Raw genomic sequence first — 25,257 nt, forward strand, 5'->3', positions numbered from 1 at the left:
TCTTGGATGGTGGGGAGAAGTTGCTCTCGGAGGAGGTTTTTGTACCATTCTTTATTCATGGTTGTGTTCTTAGGCAGAATTGTGAGTGAGCCCCACTCCCTTGGCTGAGAAGAAACCCCACACATGAATGGTCTCACCGCTCCAGGAGCGCACATGCAGGCTGTAAACTGTCTCTTCGGCTGGGAAACCACAGGTGCTGGCTATTACCACTAGCAACAGATGAAAAACAAGCTCTGGACTGCCGCACTCTTCAGAAGACCACTTTCTTTTATTGGAAAATCACATCCCAGCTCAACAAACACAGCGAACAAGGAAAAATTGCTGATGTTTCGCACTAGCTGTAGTATGAATAAGCACTACAGCTAGTGCGAAACGTCAGCAATTTTTTCCTTGTTCGCTGTGTTTGTTGAGCTGTGATGTGATTTTCCAATAAAAGAAAGTGGTCTTCTGAAGAGTGCGGCAGTCCAGAGCTTGTTTTTCGTCTGTTACAGGACTGATGGTAGCATTCACTTTTTCTTCTCGGGACAAGGTTTTTTCCGGATGCCCCAAACAATCAGAAAGGGGATTTATCAGAGAAAATTACTTTACCCCAGACCTCGGCAGTCCAATCCCAGGGTCAGGGTCGGAGGCCAGTAGCTATAGCAGCAGAGCAGGTATTCACACAGGTCACCCTGGCTGATGACACGGGTTCACCTGAGGTGCGGGGTCTAAGCACTAACCGGTATTCACCAGAGCTCCTGATGGTGGAGATGGGCTTTTTCTGCGTGTTAGTGCCAGGTCGCGGTCCTCAGGATAGCCCCACCAGGAGGTGAGCAAGCCGGGGTCTGGTAGCAGATATAGCAGGTAGGGATCAAGCAGAAGCGTAGTCGAGAAACAAGCCAAAAGTGGGTAACAAATGGTTGCAGGTTGGGATTCAGCAGAAGCATAGTGGAGGAATGAGCCAAATGTCGTTAATGAATGGTAGCAAAGATTCAGTCGGCAGCAGGAGAGACAGGAGCAAGATATTGGCTGGTGAAGGCAAAATATTCCGGAAACCAGGAAGTGCAGAGACATGGCTTAAATCAGGAAGTTCATGGGAGGAGCAAAGGGTTCAAGGTTCAAGCAAACAAGATTCAAGACAAGATCATTCAAAGAATTGTCTAAGGAACTATCCAAGGAGCTGTCCAGCTTTTTAGGTGGCTCAGCAAGCAGAGTCACCGCCAGACACACCAGAGGTCCCAGGTTCAAGCCGAGGTCCTAACACCGCCTTTCTTGACACCAGACCATCCTCCAAAAGTCTTCTCATTGTGTGTGCCTATATACTCTCACACCCGCCTGCTGCCATTCCTGAGCAAGCTCTGCACTGGTGGTGCCCCGATCCCGTAGCTGAATCAACTGTAGGAGACGCTCCTGGAGCTTCCTGGACTTTCTTGGGTGCTCTGAAGCCTTCACCAATGCAGTGGAAATGTTTTTTTCAAGGGATTAAGTTTAATTTTCATGGCAAAGAGGGATTTTGCAATTAATTGTAATTCATCTGATCACCCTTCATAATTTTCTGGAGTATATGCAAACTGCCATCATAAAAACCGAGGCAGCAGACTTTGTGAAAATGAATATTTGTGTCATTCTCAAAACCTTTGGCCACAGCTCTATATGCTTCCCTGAGTGTACGTTGACCCTTTCATACCCAAGGACTGGAGGTGCAGTTATAGCGTACAATATAGGGAATATGTATGTACTATAGTCATTATTATAGCTTCAGTACATTCCATAGATGTCCATTAAGAATGATGCTCCAGGCTCTTGAAAAACCGTAGTTTATGATCAAATGCTCTACCATAGTCGTACTCCAAAATCTGATCGTCTGTTATTATGTTATTGGAGTGTAGAAGGTAACCGAGGCACCTGGAGGAACTTCTACTAATTGGAAATCACGCACATATTGCATATATGGTGTTCCTGGTTGGATCTGGTTGGACGAGAACCCGATGTCACAAGGCTAGAATAAAAACTATTAAGCAACCATGATGCTAGAGGGACCGTAGGGTTAAGCTGTAAAGTAAAATAAAGAATTCTTTGTACTTTTGTGCAGTTTTTTTTATTTTCTTTGCTCCTGAAGTTGAGTTATTGGCCTTGGTGTTAGAGCGGAAGATCAGTAACTTCCAGTTTTAGGTAAAGCTGAGATGAGCTCAGTGAGCTCTGGTGTAATGTAATAAGATGTACCGGAGTTCAGATCCAAGCCTTCGCTGTGGTGGCTGCGTTAGTTTTAGTTTTTTTTAGGCTTTATTTTCATCTGGGGATCCAGCCAGGAACACGCCAGCCAGGGTGTATCCACTCTGGGTGAAGGATCAATGGCGGCACTCTTGGTCAGCATAACTGTCAGCCTCGGGGGGGTGTTTAAAGATTTATCAGATTTGGATGGACTTGCCTAATTAACGCTGAACTCCAGATAACGCTTTTTAAGCAGTTACAGTAACAAGGCTTCACATAAATGTATAAAAGCTGATCATTGTGAGCACCCCTGTCAGCGGTGAAAGGTTTGTCTCAATCCTCTGACTGCTACTTTTTGCGGGACCTGCTCTTGAGCTGGTAACGAAAGTAGAAAAAAAACAGACTTGCTGGCCGAATCACCAGGTGAATATAAAGGGAAAAAAAGAATACAAATGCCGCCATCACAACTAAAGATTGGAAAGCTTCAATATAAAAAAAAATTTTTTTAGTTTTGGGTTTAATACCGCCTTAAGCAGTTATAATGTGCCGGCCAGCAGATGCGTCTTTACGTATTTTTCTTTCTGTTTAGGTTCTCCTGTTCCATGACCAGAATTATGGAATTCATTATGAATATACCATTCCAGTGAACCAGACTGGAGAGCAGAGGACGGAGGTGGAGAAGCAGCCAGACCCGATCTACATGTGGACACACAGCAGCTGGGAGGGCTGCAGCGTACAGTGCGGAGGAGGTAAGGTCATTCTGGATTCAATTTATATATATATATATATATATATATATATATATATATATATATATATATATATATATAATTGAGCCAAGCCTCAAATCAGCTGAGTCCTGTTCATTGTATGTTATAAAGATTTTAGCTGGCACTTTATGCTGGGATGGACATGCAAGTGTTAAAGTGATTGCAAGGGTTTGTGTTTTTTTTTTTTTTGTTTTGTTTTGTTTTTAATAACAAACATATCATACCTCCACTGAGCAGCTCGTTTTGCACATAGTGGCCCCAATCCTCCTCTTCTGGGGTCCCTCAGCAGCTCTCGCGGCTCCTCTTCACATCGGATAACCCACTAGGAGAAGCTCTTCCCGGAGGGTTACCTTGCGGGCGCGCTCCCGAGTCCAGCATTTATCGTCCATAGATGTTGAATGCAGGACTCGGCCCCGCCCCCCAGGGGCCGCTCCATTGGATTTTGATTGACAGCAGCGTGAGCCAATGGCTGCACTGCTATCAATCTATCCAATCAAGAGCCGAGAACCCTGGGCAGAAGGAGACCGCGTGTCCCCGTCTGGTCATGTTCTAGGGCTCAGGTAAGTAAAACGGGGGGGGGGGGGGGGGAGGAGGCAGGGGCAGTCACAGACAGGTGTTTTTTCACCTTAATGCAAAGGATGCATTAACGTGAAAGAACAGGAGGGTTTACAACCCCTTTAATCAGATAAGTATTTTCCTGAACATAGCCCAACTGAAACAGAGCTTGGAGTTTTCTCTTAAGCACAGGCCAATGGTTTCTCCATCTCTTATAATATATTATTATACTATTATTGTACGTTTATGTATGTTATTATTTTTTTATCATATTTGTATTATTGTACATCTATTTTCTCCATCAGCCCATCCCCAGCAGTTGATATATTTGTATCCCTTGACCCTCCCTTCTAGATTGTAAGCTCCGCCTGTATTAAACTGTATTGTAATTGTACTGTCTTTCAGGGGCTCAAAAGGTTTAGCACCATCCAGTGTTCCTTTGGTCTAGCACCATCCAGTGTTGCTTTGGTCTAGCACCATCCAGTGTTGCTTTGGTCTAGCACCATCCAGTGTTGCTTTGGTCTAGCACCATCCAGTGTTGCTTTGGTCTAGCACCATCCAATGTTGCTTTGGTCTAGCACCATCCAGTGTTGCTTTGGTCTAGCACCATCCAGTTTTGCTTTGGTCTAGCATCATCCAGTGTTGCTTTGGTCTAGCATCATTCAGTGTTGCTTTGGTCTAGCACCATCCAGTGTTGCTTTGGTCTAGCACCATCCAGTGTTGCTTTGGTCTAGCACCATCCAGTGTTGCTTTGGTCTAGCACCATCCAGTGTTGCTTTGGTCTAGCACCATCCAGTGTTGCTTTGGTCTAGCATCATTCATTGTTGCTTTGGTCTAGCATCATTCATTGTTGCTTTGGTCTAGCACCATCCAGTGTTGCTTTGGTCTAGCACCATCCAGTGTTGCTTTGGTCTAGCATCATTCAGTGTTGCTTTGGTCTAGCACCATCCAGTGTTGCTTTGGTCTAGCATCATCCAGTGTTGCTTTGGTCTAGCATCATCCAGTGTTGCTTTGGTCTAGCATCATTCAGTGTTGCTTTGGTCTAGCACCATCCAGTGTTGCTTTGGTCTAGCACCATCCAGTGTTGCTTTGGTCTAGCACCATCCTGTGTTGCTTTGGTCTAGCACCATCCTGTGTTGAACTAGGACAATCCAGTGTTCCTTTGATTGGACTAGCACCATCCAGTGATCATTTGAATGGACTAGCACCATAAAGTGTTTCTCTGTTTTGGTCTGGCACCATCCAGTGTTCCTTTGAACGGACTAGCTCCATTCAGTGATTGGTCTACCTCCACAAACCAATCAGATCCATGTTGCAAAGCTAAGCCTTATTCACACGGGCGTATGCGTACACCCGCGCAAAGTCCTGTCTATGCCTGCATGGAATGCATGAGTATTCTGTGCATCCCCATTGCAGACATTTCCTGTCTTGCCTTTAGCAACCCAGAAAATAGACTTTATCCTTCGCCACCCTACAATAAGAGGGTGCAGGTCAATGCTTTTCTGCCTAATAAGATGATGTACATCGCTGAAGTCATGCAATATGTGGATGAGATTGTTAAGCCTCCAAGACACATGTGGGTAATGAGGACTGTCTTGTTCTGTGCACCAGATGCTTGTCCCATGTGTTTCAGAATAAAAGTGCTTACAACGTAACAGATGCAAAGTACAATCGATACAAGAAGACACTGTGCTTTCACAATTGCACTACAGTGTGCTCATTAGAACACTTCCTATAAAAGCCGAATTATCTTGGAAAGTTCTTCATAAACACATTCAAACAGATTTTATGATCGGCCATAAAATCCCCCGGTGAGTTATTTCTGAAGCAATTACGGGCGAATATACACTCGTCGGCCAAACACATTGCATGAAATGTCATGTTATTTGGCTTCCTTTGTTACATTCGGCTCGTAGGGGGTATGCTATAAAAATGGAGGAAAATGCAGCGAGTTCTGTTTAATCGTACGCACATTAAATTTTTTGTTTATAAACTGTTTTTATTTTATTTTTTATTTTTTTTTACTGTAACAGCTTAAAGTATAATTAAAGTATTTTTTATTTTTTTTTCCGTTTCGAATAGAGTACAAAGTGATCAGAGACCCTATGTATAATTTTTTTTTATGGCTGCTCATAGTGTACCCTGTCCATTATTTTTGCTGATTTTATTGGTACAAAGAGGACTTGACACATACAAAAAAAAAGTACAAAATGTTTATTACAGGATTATATTAAAACCACAGTTTATACACAATCCAGAAATCCTATTTGTTACACAAAACCATATATACCAGTGATGGCAAACTTTGGCACCCCAGATGTTTTGGAACTACATTTCCCATGATGCTCATGCACTCTGCAGTGTAGTTGAGCATCATGGGAAATGTAGTTCCAAAACATCTGGGGGTGCCAAGGTTCACCATCACTGATATATACTATTCAGAACTGTCTTTGCCTATCATCGCCCATGAGGTCGACATGTTTCACGTTACTTGCTTCGTCAGGAGATTGGTCTCTTAGAGGCAAAGATGAATAGTCTAAGTTAAAAAAATATATATTCACAATCAATACGTGCAAATTATTATTATACAGGATTTATACAGCACCAACAGTTTACGCATGGATTTACAACTTGAGGGTAGACAGTCCAACTACAATACACTTTAAAACTGTAGGAATCAGAGGGCCCTGCTCATTAGAGCTTCCAATCTAGGAGGGAGGGTCAAGAGATACAAGAGGTAATAACTATGTGGGATGTGCTGATGGAGAAAATAAGTGTACAATTGTTAGTTGAGGACCAGATAGGCTTCTCTGAAGAGATGGATTTGCAGGGATCGTCTGAAAGTGGACAAAGTAGGAGATAGTTGGACAGATTTGGGAAGAGAATTACAGAGGATTGGAGAGGCTCTGGAGAAGTCCTGGAGGTGAGCATGGGATGAGGTGATGAGGGAGCTAGAGAGCAGGAGGTCTTGGAAAGAACGAAGAGAAAGATTTGGTTGGTGCTTTGGGATCAGGTTAGTGATGTATCTTGGGGCCGAGTTGTGGATGGCTTAGTAAGTTATGGTTAGTATCTTGAATTTAATTTGTTGGTTGAGTACGCGAAAAGTTTTTGTCATGTTATATGAGATTTATGTGGAATAAGCGCACCATTTCTAAATTATTCACCTATTTAATGGTAAGCCAATGAGGAGGGAGTTGCAGTAGCCAAGACGAGAGAAGACCAGGGAGTGGATTAGAAGCTCTGTGGTGGTGTTGGTTAGGAAGGAGCGTATCTTGGAGATGTATGAATTCATAGTACTAAAGTTGAGGACAAGTCTGTGCAACTCACACATGGCTTCTAGATCACAGATTGGACTGGTGGCTGATGGGGTACCACGTGGTGATTCCGTCGGTCGATGACTTAACAGTTTGGCACCAACATACCGCTGCGCCCGCTAGACACTCCTAGTCGGGCAATGCTCTACTGGCGGAGTATCGCGGCGCAAGCAGCTGATGACCTCACAGGCTGGCAACAACTCGCCTGGGCATCTGCCCATGCATCCCTACCAGGTGGCAGCCAACCAGGCCAATTCCACCATAATCGCCACTCTCCCTCCATTTGCCCAGTGCGCGTGCTCCCCGGGCAGACCAGTCACCAGACGCGCACACACCAAATATACTACCACCCAAATAAGATGCAGCCTAATCACCGCCATGATTAGCGGCCTCATCAATTTTTATTGCTGTCCCTGTCCTCATTTGGGAGATTCAGCTTCTCCATTTGACCCAGTGGCGGTTACAGCTGAGAGTGAAAGAAAATTTCTGGTGACGACCAGGGATTTCCTCCGAGTTTGTTTTGGCAATGGGACAGGAAGTGAATGAAAACTCCCAAATGGGACACAGAGGGCAAACATTTAAAAAAAAATGTACAGGTGTTGTAATCTCTCTCTCTCTCTCTCTCTCTCTCTCTCTATCTCTCTATCTCTCTATCTCTCTCTCTCTCTCTATCTCTCTCTCTCTCTCTATCTCTCTCTCTCTCTCTATCTCTCTCTCTCTCTCTATCTCTCTCTCTCTCTCTCTCTCTCTCTATCTCTCTCTATCTATATATCTATATATATAATTCTATCCAAAATAAAACAAAAACAGAGCCACGTTCTATTTTAAACCTGGTTGGCTGGTATCAGCCTATTTTTTTTTGGAAATATTTATGTGGATTCACTCACTTTTTACGTCTTTTTCTTCTTTTTTTTTTTTAGGTGAACGGAAGACTATTGTGTCCTGTACAAAGCTGGTAAACAAGACTATGCTAATTGTGAACGAGAGCTTGTGCCTTCATGTACCGCGGCCTGCCCCGCAGGTGCGGAAGTGCAACACACATCTGTGTCAGTCCAGGTGGGTCATGTCTTTGACAACTACAGCCTGTCTTCTGTGTTCTTCTGTTCTACAAACTTTAAAGCAACTGTAATTGGGTGCTGGCTTGTCAGTATGTTCATATTGAGGACTGGGTGGTCACCCTCTATATTGTGGTCAGGCTTTTCTTAAAAGACAAATCTTCCCAGAAACATGTATGCTTGGACAGGGGCGGACTGACCATTCCGCCACTCTGGCATTGCCCGAGGGCCTCATGCCACTAAGGGGCCCCATCAGGGTTGCCAGCCTCAATAAAATAAGGGACAGTATGTAAAAATCTGTGTATTTTTAAAAATCCCAAGATTATAGCTGTCCTGCCTCTCCAGTACCTATTCAGTGTGTGTATGTGTATTCTGTGTGTGTATATTGTGTCTGTGTGTGTATACTGTATGTGTATGGCCCCATAATGTCCTATTGCCTGGGGGCCCCATAATGTCCTATTGCCTGGGGGCCCCATAATGTCCTATTGCCTGGGGGCCCCATAATGTCCTATTGCCTGGGGGCCCCATAATCTTCTATTGCCAGGGGGCCCCATAATTTCCTATTGCCCTGGGGCCCCATGAGTTGTTAGTCTGCCCCTGTGCTTGGATCAGTTGAACATTCATCAGCATTGTATATTTGTTTTTAACAAAAGTAATGGAAAAGTGGGCTTGACTTTTTTATTAACCTTTTCTGGACCACCCATATAGCCGATATACAGTAGAACCTAATCCGTTCCAGGAGAATGCTTGTAATCCAAAGCACTCGCATATCAAAGCGAGTTTCCCCATAGAAGTCAATGAAAACGAAGATAATTTTTTCCACATTGACTTGTAGCCAGAGGTGGGGGGGGGGGGGGTGCCAGAGAGCCACAGAGCCACAGAGCCACAAAAATACTCGGGGACAGCTCGGCTGAACTTTAAAAGGCTTGGAAACACTCGGGAACTGAATTTTTTTGAGTATTTCCGAATGGCTCCGAACCGTTCCGAGTGTCTCTGGCACCCCTCACCTCTGGCCAAATGCGGTACTGCACACCCCATTAGCTTGAATTCTGCTCGTTTTGCAAGACAACACTCGCAAACCGAGTCAGAATTGAAAAAAAAAAGTGACTCATCTTTCAAAACGCTCGTTAACCACGTTACTCGTTAACCAAGGTTCCACTGTACTGCTACAGGGTGGCCCTTCTGTGCAGAATCAGGTATATATACCTGATTTTGCACTTCCGCCTACAGGGGGTGCACATGTGCAGCCGCTGGGCCGATTTTGCTGTGATTACTCACAGCAGAAGCCAATCTTCAGGTGCCGGGCAAAAAGATGTCCACCGACACCTGCCAATCGTCTGGCAGAGGCACAGAATGGAGCTCTGCCTATGTAAACAAGACAGAGCTCTGTTCTGAGAGATGGAAATTAAGGATTTTGTCCCCCTGCAAAGCAGGGAATAAAATCCATCTCTTCCCCTAGTAAAAGCAGCACATACAGTACACAAAAACACTGGTTAGGCGCACACACTTAAATCCTTTGATCGCCCTAGAAGTTTAACCCTTTCACGGCAAGTGTCATTAGTACAGTGATGGTACATATTTTTAGCACTGATCACTGTATTGGTGTCACTGGTTCCCACAAAATGTCAGTGCCTGATTGTCTGCCGCAATATCGCAGTCGCACTATAATTCACTGATGGCCGCCATTGCTAGTATAAAAAAATAAATAAATCCATAACTAGATACCATAGTTTGTAGATGCTATAACGTTCGTGTAAAACAATCAATATTCTCTTATTGGTATTTTTTTACCAAAAATAAGTAGCAGAATACATATCGGCCTAAATATGTGAAGAAATTAGATTTTTTTTTTTTTTTTTATGTTTTTATTGGATATGTTTTATAGCAGAAAGTAAAAAATGTTTGTTTTTGTTTTTTTGTTTTTTTACTTTTTCGGTCTTTTTTTGTTTATAGCGCAAAAAATAAATACCGCAGAGGTGAACAAATACCACTAAAAGAAAGCTCTATTTGTGGGGGGGGGGGGGGAAATAACATAAATCTTATTTGGGTACAGCATTACACAGGGCTGTATCGCAAAAAATGCCATAGTCATGAAGGGGGGGTAAATCTTTGGGAGGTCAAGTGGTTGACGCCGACCTCACACAAATATGCAGCCCCACTGAACTGGGCTTTTTTTCTGTGGGTTCCGCATATTTGCGTATATCCCTTTGTGCTGGGACCGCGCTCACCTGAGAGCCCCCCGAGCCCTGTACTAAATATCGGAACTTGGAACACATTGATTGCTACGATAGCCTCTGATTGGCTACCACTGTGATCAGTCACTGTGAAGCCCAGCCCAATGTTTTCTCTCTCTGTGAATGGAGGAGAGAAATACATTGTACAGTGCCTTGCGAAAGTATTCGGCCCCCTTGAACTTTTCAACCTTTTGCCACATTTCAGGCTTCAAACATAAAGATATAAAATTTTTATTTTTTGTGAAGAATCACCAACAAGTGGGACACAATTGTGAAGTGGAACGAAATCTATTGGATTTTTGAAACTTTTTTAACTAATATAAAAATGAAAAGTGGGGCGTGCAAAATTATTCGGCCCCCTTGCGTTAATACTTTGTAGAGCCACCTTTTGCTGCGATTACAGCTGCAAGTCGCTTGGGGTATGTCTCTATCAGTTTTGCACATCGAGAGACTGAAATTCTTGCCCATTCTTCCTTGCAAAACAGCTGGAGCTCAGTGAGGTTGGATGGAGAGCGTTTGTGAACAGCAGTTTTCAGCTCTTTCCACAGATTCTCGATTGGATTCAGGTCTGGACTTTGACTTGGCCATTCTAACACCTGGATACGTTTATTTGTGAACCATTCCTTTGTAGATTTTGCTGTATGTTTGGGATCATTGTCTTGTTGGAAGATAAATCTCCGTCCCAGTTTCAGGTCTTTTGCAGACTCCAACAGGTTTTCATCCAGAATGGTCCTGTATTTGGCTGCATCCATCTTCCCCTCAATTTTAACCATCTTCCCTGTCCCTGCTGAAGAAAAGCAGGCCCAAACCATGATGCTGCCACCACCATGTTTGACAGTGGGGATGGTGTGTTGAGGGTGATGAGCTGTGTTGCTTTTACGCCAAACATATCGTTTTGCATTGTGGGCAAAAAGTTAGATTTTGGTTTCATCTGACCAGAGCACCTTCTTCCACATGTTTGGTGTGTCTCCCAGGTGGCTTGTGGCAAACTTTAGACGAGACTTTTTATGGATATCTTTGAGAAATGGCTTTCTTCTTGTCACTCTTCCATAAAGGCCAGATTTGTGCAGTGTACGACTGATTGTTGTCCTATGGACAGACTCTCCCACCTCAGCTGTAGTTCTCTGCAATTCATCCAGAGTGATCATGGGCCTCTTGGCTGCATCTCTGATCAGTCTTCTCCTTGTCTGAGCTGAAAGTTTAGAGGGACGGCCAGGTCTTGGTAGATTTGCAGTGGTCTGATACTCCTTCCATTTCAAAATGATCGCTTGCACAGTGCTCCTTGGGATGTTTAAAGCTTGGGGAATCTTTTTGTATCGAAATCCGGCTTTAAACTTCTCCACAACAGTATTACGGACCTGCCTGGTGTGTTCCTTGGTCTTCATGATGCTCTCTGCGCTTTCAACAGAACCCTGAGACTATCACAGAGCAGGTGCATTTATACAGAGACTTGATTACACACAGGTGGATTCTATTTATCACCATCAGTCATTTAGGACAACATTGGATCATTCAGAGATCCTCGCTGAACTTCTGAAGTGAGTTTGCTGCACTGAAAGTAAAGGGGCCGAATAATTTTGCACGCACCACTTTTCAGTTTTTTATTTGCTAAAAAAGTTTAAAATATCCAATAGATTTCGTTCCACTTCACAATTGTGTCCCATTTGTTGGTGATTCTTCACAAAAAATAAAAATTGTATATGTTTATGTTTGAAGCCTGAAATGTGGCAAAAGGTTGAAAAGTTCAAGGGGGCCGAATACTTTCGCAAGGCACTGTATCTCTCTTTCCTTGTAGAGAAAGAAAAAAAAAAAGTCTGTAAAAAAATGAAAAAAAATAAAAATGCCTACATCAAGGTTTAATCTAGGTTAGTGGCAGAGTTAGTGTTTCGGTCTGGGTCAGTAATTTTTTTTTTTTTTTTTTTAAATGAGTGTCAGTGTGTTTTAGGTAGGATAAGAAAAAAAAATGCAAAAGGTGCACTATTGTTTCTGGGCTGTACTAAGGGCATAAGCAACAACTAACATACACAGATGTGGTATCGGTGTGATCGTCAGGAGTGGGAACAGTTATTTTGGGTTATTGTTTGGTGGAAGGTTATGATAGTAGCAAGAAATATACAGCTAAATAAAAAAAAGAAATCTAATTCTAAAAGTCTATTTCATCCCAAAATTGTTCTATCGGGTTGAGGTCAGGACTCTGTGCAGAGGCCAGTCAAGTTCCTCCACCTTAAACTCGCTCATCAATGTCTTTATGGACCTTGCTTTTGTGTACTGGTCCAAATCATTTGGTGGAGGGGGGATTATGGTGTGGGATTGTTTTTTGGGGGTTGGGTTTGGCCCCTTAGTTCCAGTGAAGGGAACTCCTAAGGCGTCAGCATACCAAGACATTTTGGATAATTTCATGCTCCCAACTTTGTGGCAACAGTTTGGGGATGGACTCTTCCTGTTTCAACGTGACTGTGCACCAGTGCCCAGAGATTGGTCCATAAAGACATGGATGAGCGAGTTTGGGGTTTGAGGAACTTGACTGGCCTGCACAGAGTCTCTCCAGAAATGTTCAATAGGGTTCAAGTCAGGGCTCTGGCTGGGCCACCCTGGAACATTCACAGAGTTGTCCCTAAGCTACTCCTGTGTTGTCTTGGCTGTGTGCTTAGGATCATTTTCATGTTGGAAGTTGAACCTTAGGCCCAGTCTGCGGTCCTGAGCGCTGTGGAACAGGCTTTCATTGAGGATATCTCTGTACTTTGCTCCATTCGGGTTTCCCTCATACCTGGACCAGTCTTCTGGTCCCTACTGCGGAAACACACCCCCACAGCATGATTCTGCCACCACCAGGCTTCACTGGGATGGCATTGGGAAGGTGGTGATCGGTGCCTGGTTTCCTCCAGACATAACATTTAGAATTGAGGTCAAACAGCTCAATCCTGGTTTTTTCAGACCAGAGAATCTTGTATGGCAGTGGCCATCAACCCTGTCCTCGGGGCCCACTAGCAGGCCAGGTTTGCTAGATAACTGAAATACATCACAGGTAATACAATTTGCTGCTCAGTGATTGTAGTATTCTAGTCTGCATCTCCCCAAGGTAATACAGAAAACCTGGCCTGTTCATGGGCCCTGAGGACAAGATTGATGACCACTGTTGTGTGGTACTCCAGGTTGAAAGCACTCAACACTGAACTCTTGAATTATCTGGTGCACTTGTCCTTTTTGCAGCGTTAAACTCGATCACACGTTGTAGGGATTGGACCCTGAGAGCTCCGCATACATCCAAGGCCACAAGATCAACAAGTTGCATTCCAGATGGCCAGTATAATGCGGGACCAGAACCCTGTCCAGGTCCTTTTATTAGGACTCTGAAAAGTGTACAGAGGGGGAAATGAGGAGAAAGAAGATCATTAAAAAAATGCAGACGGAAGCCATTTTGCAGTCTTTAAAGTGGAAGTAAACCCATCGATTTAAACAGTTTCAAAAAACGGCATGCCGGGAATGCTAACTGCCCATTGGCTGTGCTCTCAACCAAACTGTCAAACCACCCAATGGCTGGTGTCATAACGGATCACATGTGCAGCACCGTGGCAGCTGAAGATTAAACGGAGGCAAAGATGGCAGCTTCCATTGATGAAAACGATAGGGGAGTTTACTTCCACTTTAAAGCGGGGTTTAAAGTGTGTTTTTCATGTAATCTAGACATTTTACCGGAATGCTTGCCGAGTCATGTGAAATCGGGTTGTCACTAATTCAATTCAATGTGATTCAAGTCAATGTGGTTCTCCTGGTTGAGAGCACCCAACACTAAACACTTAAATTGTATGGTGCACATGTCCATTTTGCAGTGGTAGACCCAATCACACATTGTAGGGATTTGACCCCCCCGGGAGATCCACGTATGTCCAAAACCACCAGGTCTGCAAGTTGCATTCCAGATGTCCAACTTGACGAAGGACCAGACTCTTGTCCAGGTCCATTTTTTAAGACTCTAAAAAGTGGTCAGAGGTGGAAATGAGGAGAAAGAGGGCAATTAAATGCAGAAGGAAACCATTTTGCAGTCTTTAAAATGTGTTTAAAGTGGACTTTTCTTGACATTTTTGGGACATGCAAGTGCAGCTGTAAAGCTAAAAGATATATAAAAAGAAATGTTTACGGTACGCAGACCATATATAACTCGACTGATTTCTAATCCTTTTTACTAGGCCAGCCGACGCTTTGATGTGTTTTCATTAGCAGGTGTTAAATTATTTAGAGCAAGTGCTGGTTTAACGCTCCTTCTCTTTCCCAGGCCCCTCTCACCTTTTACGGTCTCTTTAGCTCGGGTGTACAGAGCTCTATGAAAGTGCTGAAATTCTTGGAGACTTGGCAGCTCTGTATCACATCGACATACCGCATTCCCACGCTGGCTGACCACATTCACACTTCCAGTGCCGCTCTCGGCATCTCTGTCAGCAGAGTGGTTTCTGTCTTAAACCTCCAGATAAAGTCTCACTTTTCCAGTGGCTTTTCCATCTCCAGGTACTAAACCCGCTGACTCCGCAGATCTCGCTTCCAGAAGCCGCTCAGGCTTCCTTTTTTCTGGATCTGACTTGACAGTTCCCACAATTCCGCCCACTCTCTGACTGCGCTGCACATGTCGGAGTTTTGACATCTCTATAAAAGTTACTACTGTTGGTTGGTCATGGAATGAAAACAGTCCTTAAAGACCTTCTGGTTTCCATTGAGCGCTCATAAAACGAGTTCTAATGAAAGTGAGCGTGTTTATAAAATACCTGCAGGGAAAAAAGGATGAAGAAGCGGTCAGCGTTCACGTTATGTCAAGGATGGAATTGTAAGTTGGAAAGTAGACACTGACTGCAACTGCTGCTGAAATAATAATTTACATTATGGCCAGTTCAGGGTGTTTTTTTTTTTTTTTAATGTGACAAACTGCAGAATGCTCTATCGGCAAGTTCCTTAAAAGACGCACACAAACTATATATATATATATATACACACATATATATATATATATATATATATATATATATATATATATATATATATATATATATATATATATATAGATATAGATATATAGATTTGAATTGCCCGGCGGCTGCAGTCAAACTCCCTCCTGGACAGGCTCCTATGATGGGCAACGTACCATTCCAATGCCAGGAAATTGAAGCAGTGTTATGTCCTTGGTCCAGGAGGGGGGACTTCATTTGACTGCGGCCACCGGGCAATTCAAATCCAAGCTGTGTTACAGCGGGAGTTCCCCACTCTGTGTGACACGGTTGGCTCTCCTCTCTCTAATCCCTGTGCACTGATGAGGCTGCATTGATGGGCACTGATGAGGCTGCACTGAGGAATCTGCATTGATGGGCACTGAAGAGAATGCTTTGGCACTGTTGGGACAGCACTGTTGGGACAGCACTGTTGGGCTGCACTGATGGGCTGCATTAATAGGCTCCGATAGGCTGCATTGATGGGCACTGCTGAGACTGCACGGGTGGGCACTGATAAAGCTGCTGATAATATTTATTTTTGTAACTTAATTCTGCATAAAACATTTAACAGTGTCATTTCATGAGATCATTTATGAGGGCATTTTTAGGGACAGGGTAGCGGTTGGGTGGGGCAACTGGTGGCGAGTAACTCTTAAGGCCTGGCTAGTAGCTCAAGACTTGAAATTTTGAGCCCTGTACATGTACACTATATTGTCAAAAGTATTATGACGCCTACCTTTACAAGCACATGAACTTTAATGGCATCCCAGTCTTGGTCCGTAGGGTCCAATATTGAGTTGGCCCTTCCTTGGCCACTATAACAGCTTCAACTCTTCTGGGAAGGCTGTCCACAAGGTTTAGGAGTGTGTCTATGGGAATGTTTGACAATTCTTCTAGAAGCGCATTTTTAAGGTCAAGCGCTAATGTTGGAGAGAAGGCCTGTCTCGCAGTCTCCGCTCAAATTCATCCCAAAGGTGTTCTGTCTGGTTGGGGGTCAGGACTCTGTACAGGCCAGTCAAATTCCTCCACCCCAAACTCTCATCCATGACTTTATGGACCTTGCTTTGTGCATTGGTGCACAGTCATGTTAGAACAGGAAGGGGCCAAGACCACAAAGTTGGAAGCATAACATTGCCCAAAATGTCTTGGTATGTTGATGCCTTAAAAGTTCCCTTCACTGGAACTAAGGGGCCAAGCCCAACCCCTGAAAAACAACCCCTCACCATAATCCCCCCTCCACCAAATGATTTGGACCAGTGCACAAAGCAAGGTCCATAAAGACATGGAAGAGCGAGTTTGGGGTGACGGTCCTACACAAAGTCCTGACCTCAACCCGATAGAAAACCTTCTGAATTAGATGAATTAGATTCATTAGATTCATTAGATTAGATGAATTAGATAGATAAATTAGATAGATTATAGATAGATTAGATAGATGAATTAGATGAATTAGATGAATTAGAGTGGAGACTGTGAGCCAGGCCTTCTAGTCCACATCAGTGCTTGACATTACAAATACTCTTCTGGAAGAATGGTCAAACATTCCCATAGACACACTCCTAATCCTTGTGGACAGCCTTCCCAGAAGAGGTGAAGCTGTTATAACTGCAAAGGGTGGGCCAACTCAATATTGAACCCTACGGACTGAGACTGGGATGCCATTAAAATTCATGTGCGTGTAAAGACTGGAGTTGAGAAACACTGATATAGTGTACTTATCAAGAGCCCCCTCTGGAATAAATGTACCATGACTGCCATGCTGTCTTTATGGTGACTTACTCACATTGGGTCTGGTTTAACCTCCAACCTTTGTGAATGGAGTTTTTGCATTGAGCGATTCCACTATAATTTAGAAAATAAAAAACTTTCCATGGGCTAGTTTATAAAAAAGATTTATTTATTTAAAGGAAGCCCGGGCTGTTTAGACACATGGTAGGTGAAGTTCAGCCTTTTAACGTTGTCTTCATAGAAAGGATCTTTTTTCTGTTTCTTACTGCAGTGGAAATAAAAACTGAAACCCAATACGCCAGATCCCTCGCAGGGCCGCCCTGTGAATGCCGGGCTTTGTGTGCGAGCCTCAAGCATACGTCCGGGGGATGTTAAACAACCTCAAATCCCTGAGAGTTTAGTTCTAGGCGGTAGTGAATAGAAGCGCTCACACTTGCCGTGACAGAAGGGATTAGAAGGAGAAGATTGAATTGGCACGGATTCCAAGAGTTGTCCTGTTCTCCAAGTGGGACCTTCTGCTATTATTACGTGCCGAGCGAGTGGTTTTATTATTCCTCTCTTTTATATGTAACATAGTATCCAAACATAAAACAAAAATGTAGCGCTAAGAAAAATACGAAAAAGAGAAAATATTAAAGTGACTAACACCAAAAAGGACACTATAAAGTCCAAATAATTAAAAGTGAATAAATAAGCCCTTGAAAACCACATGGGGTGCGGATGTGATGTTTCACACAGTATAGAGGCCAATGGGTAATCTCAAAGACATTCACAACAATGACATCCAGTTGAATCGAAAGAAGCAAAAGGGTGAGTACTCTTACCAGAGCCACACGACCTGTGTAAATACACTAGGTCATACGAGCATATATAGATGGATCGTCCACTTTACATGAGCTGTACATCCAATCCCAACCGGTCCATCAGCCAATGGGGGGGGCTGTGGGTCTTCAAATCAATGGAGAAGTGGTCAGCACCGTCCAGGAGGTTCAAAATTTTCTTCACCACAAGTTCCAACAGATAGAAAGGAAGGAAACTCCAGAAAAAGATATTTCTCCAATGGGGAGAGCCAGACTCACGAGGAAAATCATATGCAAAACAAAAAAGAATAACGGCTTCCCATAGTGTAGATTAAAAAATTAGATTGCTGTTTATTGGCATAAAACAAGCATCTACAATGAAGCAAATATTAAAAAGTGATCACGTAATAATAAAAAGCAATACAGGAAACAGCATAACCTCTCCCTACGCGTTTCATCCCAAAGGACATCTACAGGGCCGTCTGTAGAAGTCCTTTGGGACGAAACGCGTAGGTGGGAGTTTCCTTCCTTTCCATCTGTTGGAACTTGTGGTGAAGACAATTTTGAACCTCCTAGACGGTGCTGACCACTTCTCCATTGATTTGAAGACCCACAGCCCCCCCCCCCCCTTTGGCTGATGGACCGGTTGGGATTGGATGTACAGCTCATGTAAAGTGGACGATCCATCTATATATGCTCATATGACCTAGTGTATTTACACAGGTCCTGTGGCTCTGGTAAGAGTACCCACCCTTTTGCTTCTTTCGATTCAACTGGATGTCATTGTTGTGAATGTCTTTGAGATTACCCATTGGCCTCTATACTGTGTGAAACATCACATCCGAACTCCATGTGGTTTTCAAGGACTTATTTATTCACTTTTAATTATTTGGACTTTATAGTGTCCTTTTTGGTGTTAGTCACTTTAATATTTTCTTTTTCGTATATTTCTTAGCGCTACATTTTTGTTTTATGTTTGTATATGAATTTTGGCACATTCGTGTGTAGCTGCTCGATTTACACTTTTAGGTTAGCGCAATAATTTTTCCTGTATTTGTTCAACATAGTATCCACCAAATGAATATGTGAAGGGTCACGGCCATTGTTTCCTTTCATTTTCTATTATTTAGCAAATCAGAAGTATCTTTATATATCTATGGGGGCATGCATGGTGCCAATTAGAGATGGAAGCAACACCATAAGCAACGGACGCACATGATTTGCATTTTCGGTGTCATTACCCTCCAGAGTGTGGGAGGGGGAGGCAGAAAATGGTTTCATATATTAGGACTTACGTCTCGGTATGTCCTTTAGGACCCGCTTAGGCACTAATTAAGGGACAAAACGGACACACTCTGAGCTTTTTTTCCATTTCTCGCTTTTTTTTTTTTTTTTTTTGTAAATTCTTTTGTTTAACCACTAGATTTGGACCAAACAATATAGCATTTGCACAATATACAAAAACCCACCAAAACGTCAAAGAAATTATATAAAATACAATTCAGTGTAGTCAACCTTGGATATTAATAAAAAGAAAGTGACAACTTTTTCGAGGTCTTGTTTTTTGTTTTTTTGTTTTTTGTTTTTTTATTATTATTATACAGCTTTATAATTATTATTATACAGTTATCTCCAAAACTGCCGGGCCTGCCCTTACCCGGCTTTTGGGTCATTAATTCTTCCACTGACACCAACAATTGGGCATTATTCCTTCCACTAACACCTGCAATGGGGCACTATTCCTCCTACTGACACCAACAATTGAGCACTATGCCTTCAATTGATACCAAAGATGGGGCTCTACTTCTTCCATTGACACCAAAGATAGGGCACTATACTTTCCATCGACACCAATGATGGGGCACTATTCCTCCCACTGCCACCCATAATGAGGCACTATTCCTCCCACTAACACCAAAGATGGGGCACCATGCCTTCCACTGAAGCCCGCAATGGGGCACTATTCCTCCCACTGACACCAATGATGTGGTGCTATTCCTCCCACTGACGCCTGCAATGAAGCACTCATCCTCCCACTGACACCAATGATGGGGCACTATTCCTCCCACTGACGCCTGCAATGAGGCATTATTCCTCCAACTGACACCAATGATGGGGCACTATTCTTTCCACTGACACCAATGATGGGGCACTATTCTCCCCACTCATACCAATGACAGGCCACTATTCCTTTCACTGACACCAACAATGGGGCACTGTTCCTACCACTAATGCCAATGATGGGGCACTATCCTTTCACCTGCGCCACAGCATTTTCTTACCTGCTTCCAAGAACATGAAATCGATCCAGTAGAACCATGTATTTTTGGTATGGATTCCCATCATTTTGGGACGAGAGAACAAAGTCTACCATTTGCCTAATATCTTGTACTTTGCACATCCATCGGGATATTGGGGGTGGAGAGGGAAATGTCCAATGCAAGTGGACTGAGCTTCTAAGTCTTCTAAGACGGAAATTGTCCGATCGGACCATGTTGTCGGATAATCCGACCGTGTGTGGGCTCCATCGGACATTTTCCATCGGAATGTCCGGCCAACAAAGTTTGAGAGCTGGATATAAAATTTTCCGACAACATGATCCGATTGGACTTTGTCCAATCGTTTGTAGACAATTCCGATCAAAGTGCTTTTTCGGATTGTTTGTAGAGAATTCCGAATTCGGACAAAGCGCCACGCATGCTCAGATCAAATTACGATACTAAAGCTGTTGGCTACTAGCCTGAACGTAGTCCTGTCGTAACAAATGAACGTCATCACGTTATAAAAGATCGGATTTTCTGACAACTTTGTCCGACCGTGTGTATGCAACACCAGTTTCGGACAAAATCCGTCGGAAAAAATCCAACGGATTTTGTTGTTGGCATGTCCGACCGTGTGTACAAGGGCTTAGTGTCGGTTCACACTGAGGCAGCACAACTACACCAGTAGAATTTCCTTTAAGCGATCTTATGGAAATTCTGAATTCTAAGATGCATTATGCCGCTTTCACACGATTGGAATTCTCGTCGGAAAAAGCTCTGATGGTTTTCCCGATGGAATTCCGACGGAATTCGGCTCAAGCTGTATTGCCTACACACGGTCACATCAAATTCCGATCATTTATAACGCTGTGACGTACAACACGTATGATGTGACTAGAAAAAGGAAGTTCAATAGCCAGTAGCCAATAGCTTCTGTCTGCGCGATTTTTGGCGTGTCGGAATTGCCTACACACGATCGGAATTACCGATAGAAAGTTTTTCCGTCGGGAAAATTGAGAACATGCTATCAATTTTTGGCTGGCGCAAATTCGGACAGCTAAATTCCGATGGAGCATACACACGGTCGCATTTTCCGATGAAAAGCTCTCATCTGTCTTTTTCTGGCCAGAATTCCGATCGTGTGTACGTGGCATTAACCACTTGCCGACAGGGCACTTTCACCCCCTTCCTGACCAGGTCAGCTTTCAGCGCTGTCGCCATTTGAATGACAATTGCGCGGTCATGCAACACTGTAGCCAAATTCAATTTTTATATTTTTTTTCACACAAATAGAGCTTACTGTTGGTGGTATTTCTCACTCTGTCAGTGTGAGGAGAGCCGATAAACAGCACTTCCTTGTTTACATGTGAACGGCTTTTTTCATAAGCGATTAGTTGGCCAATTATTGTTTCAATTAATCGGTTAATAACCTTAAAAAGGTGTGGTGTATAATTTTGTTAATATGTAAAGTTGAAAAAAAAGCAATTTATTCTTAAATATCTCTATGCAGTGATATATATATATAGTAGTAGTAGTAACCAACTATATGTTTAGGGAGCAAAATATCTAATCCCCTCTGAGAATAACAGAAGAGGTATACTGTATATACTAGAGGAGATATATACTGTATATACTATCAGAGGAGATATACTGTATATACTATTAGAGGAGCTATATACTGTTAGAAGAGATATACTGTGTATACTATTAGAGGAGATATATACTGTATATAATGAGGAGATATACTGTATATACTATTAAAGGAGATATATACTATATATAATATTAGAAGCGATATATACTGTATATACTTTTAGAGGGGAGATATACTGTATAAACTATTAGAGGATATATATACCGTATATACTATTAGAGGAGATATACACTGTATATAATATTAGAGCAGATATATACTGTATATACTATTAGAGGAGAGATAGTATATACAGTATATATTCTCTAATAGTATATAAAAGGGTAAATCTCATTCAACTCAGATCAATTTTTTTTATTTAAAAAAACAATGTCTTCCTTCAAAAAAAATGTAATTTTAAGAACGTTCGTTAGATTTTCTAATCGTTAGTGGGGTCAAATCGACGTTCATTTTCAACCACCGTGACGGGAAATTTTGGAATAATAGAAAACTTCTTGGTCAAAGGAATTTTCAGACAGTGTATGTGTTTTTTGTTCAGAAATTACATTCATTTGAAAAACAGAATGTGAAAAGCAAGCGGAAATTTCAAACATTCTTTCATTCAGCGAATGTACGAAGATTTTTTGTCTGAATATTCTCGTCTGAAAATCGATCCGTGTGGCCAGCATAAGGCCTATGCAGTTTGCTTTTGATCCATTTCTGCAGTGCTTTTTTTGCTGTGCGTTTTGATTTTTGCGCACGTGATTTTGCTGCAGTTTGTGTTTTTGCATTTTTTTTTGGCCAATTTGTTGTTGGAGAGATTAAAAAACACATCACATGCTTTTCTGCAGCTTCTCCATTGAAGTATATTGAACCAAAAAAAGCACTGTTTTGCGTAAAAAAAAAAAAAAAAAAGTCCCTGACCCTTTCCAAATACGCAGTGGCTGAAAAAAGCACAGATGTGAACGTGTCCCATAGGAAACCATGTAAATGAACTGTAGTGCGTTTCTGCAAAAAGCACATAGATGTGAACCAGGCCTAAGACGTTTGGTAACATAATGGAGTTAAAAAAAAATTAAATTAGCTCTTTATAGTACAAAAAAAAGAAGATAATGTAAGGGGTTAATTATTTTACTTTAGAACTGTGAAAGTGATATTTACAGTGCGATTATTTGCTCTCTTGTACTATAAAGGGCTCATTTTAGTTTTTTTAACCCCATTATGGTGCTGCCCGATTAATCTATTGTGAAAATAGTAATTGATTAATTTCATAATCGTTTAGTTGTCAATTAATCAATTCGTTGTTTCAGCCCTAATCAGCTTGCGCTCTGCTTCTGGGGCACCGTCATATGACGCCGTTCCAAAACGAGAGTGCACCCACAGGGCCGTCTTTAAGGCAGTTCAAAAGGGGCAGCTGCCCTGGGCCGTGCATTGTTGTGGGGCCCAAAGAAGCAGCATCATACTTGCCAACCATCCTGGTTTAAAGTCCCTTGAAGTTTTAGTCCTGCGCTGTGTCCTGATATCTCAGTGTGAAGTGTTGCTACTAATGCTGCCCAGCTCTGCCCTATTGTTCTGTACAGATGACTCACCTGCAGACCCTGTGTTTACATGTAAATAAACGGCATTCATATGTAAATAGCAGCATCCGGCAGCATTGATATGTAAATAAAGGTGGCATTCTTATGTATATCATGCCCCCATGAGGCCATCACCTATACTGAATGCTGCCCACTGGGAAGGGACATGCTTTAAAGTCCTGCCTGCAACTGTGGTCATTAAGCCTACCGTCAGCCTGTTCTGCAAAGGTAAGCAAATTGGTGGTGGGGGGGAGGGTAGTGTGGGGTGTGCAGAGGTAGGCAGAGAAGGAATTACAGTTTGGGGTGCACAGGTGAGCAAGGAGGGGATTTATAGAGGTAAGGAAGGTGGGTGCAAAGATGAACAGAGGAGGCGGGGAGAGAGTTGGAGTGGAGAGGATGAGGGAGGTTTGGGGGTGCAGAGGCACTGCTGTGTATCTGCTAAAGGGCAGCACATTTCTGTGGTGTCAGGAAAGTGATTTTGCATGTGTTCCCAACACACACATGTGAACGCAGGCTACATGTTTCAATTACATTGGTGGTCAGTGTAAATCTTCTTATTACATTGGGGCTTGGTGTAGAATCCTTTCATTCACACTAATGGCCAGTGTAAATGCCCCCCTTACATTAGTGGTCAGTGTAAATCCCTCCTTACGTTGGTTACTGTGAATGCTTCTATTACATTAGTGGTCAGTGTAAATCCCTCCTTACATTTGTGGTTACTGTGAATGTTTCTATTCCATTAGTGGTCAGTGTAAACCGCTATTACATTGGTGGCCAGTGTTGAAACTCCTCTTTATATTTTTAAACAGTAAAAAAAAAAAAATCAGCATTGCCATTGGTCACACCCTCCCCTCCCCCCAGCACTGCCACTGATCCCCCGGAGTTCTAGGATCCCTTGGAGCTTTCTGTTTATTGATGGGTCCCCTCACCACCCCCGTCCATGGTGTGCAGGCAGTGGGGAGATGGTGTGCTGTAACCTCTAGCAACCAATCAGTGAGCAGTATTACTGTACAGTAATCTCTAGAAACCAATCAACAAGCAGAAATCATGTGTTGTAACCTCTAGCAACTAATCAGTGAGCCATGTGTGTGCTGTAACCTCTAGCAACCAGTCAGTAAGCGGTAATGATGCACTGTAACCTCTGGCAACCAATCGCAATAGCTCCCTGATCTGATATAGTAAACTGATTTTGAGTCCAGTTGCTATTTATTGTATGTCTCAGAGCAGGTGGAGAGTGAAATTGCCCCACCCCGCCCGGCGTCATTTCACTATACGGCGGGCGGGAAGTGGTTAAACGGGTTCTTTGGTGCTAAATCGTGTGATTTACAATTTGTACATTTTGTTCTCGAATGAAAACCTCGTTCAGTTAGAATTTGTTTTGAGAAGAAAATTTTCTGTCCTGTCCGTTTTTTTTAATTATGCCATCACTACAGTTGAAAGTGGATGTCGATTTGACCCCACTGACCATCAGAAAATCGAACAAACGTTCCAAAAATGAAGCTTTTCTTGCAGAATTCTGCTGGTGTGTGACCTGGCATAGAAGACATATTAATATATCCTTTATTACAGAGGAGCTCCGGTCAGTTTAAAAAATAAATAATGTAGCTGCTGACTTATAATACAGAGATACTTACCAGTCCGGGTATCCAGCACTGTCCTTTCCCGGACCGGTTCTTCACTGTTCTTCAGATCTCTGGCGCCACCATCCTGCATGTGGGAAGCTGGCTGGGACTTGATGTTAGGTCCGTTTCACATCACAAAAACGCACTCGAGATCCGTTCCGAAGTCTGCATGTGCGTTTTTTTAGCGCATTCCGTTGCGTGTTTGATGCATTCCAGATACTTTTTTTCTTCTTTTTTTTTCCTGTTTTTTTATTTTATTTATTTATTTATTTTCACTGTACTGGAGTCCGGGGCAATTTTCATGCGTTCCAGTGCGTTTTTGATTTTATCGTGTTCCAGAACAGTCTAGTGCAGGACAAATGCAGCATGTTCTACTTTTATTTTTTATTTTTATTTTTTTCTTTAACACATGAACTGACCTTACTGGTGTTAACTGAATGAAAGAATGAAATACTTGTATAGCGCACAATGCGAACTGAATCGCATCTGAAACCATGCCATTGAAACCATATAACCTACTTTCAATGCATTTTTGATGCAGA

The 25,257-nt window shown here is 42.7% G+C and overlaps 1 protein-coding gene across 1 annotated transcript in view; it reads left to right on the forward strand.

Annotated features, from left to right (window-relative positions):
• The window catches only part of LOC143964450 (A disintegrin and metalloproteinase with thrombospondin motifs 17-like), a 435,585-nt gene that overhangs the window by 377,345 nt on the left and 32,983 nt on the right, over window positions 1–25,257 (forward strand). Inside the window, exons 19-20 of the mRNA XM_077474178.1 lie at window positions 2,780–2,939; window positions 7,750–7,885. Of these exons, the coding sequence (XP_077330304.1) occupies window positions 2,780–2,939; window positions 7,750–7,885 (296 nt within the window). The remainder of the gene's footprint in view (window positions 1–2,779; window positions 2,940–7,749; window positions 7,886–25,257) is intronic.

The sequence above is a fragment of the Lithobates pipiens genome, unplaced genomic scaffold, assembly GCF_037356315.1.
Source record: "Lithobates pipiens isolate NorthernLeopardFrog02 unplaced genomic scaffold, aLitPip1_a1.2 Scaffold_8, whole genome shotgun sequence".
Lineage (NCBI taxonomy): Eukaryota > Metazoa > Chordata > Amphibia > Anura > Ranidae > Lithobates > Lithobates pipiens.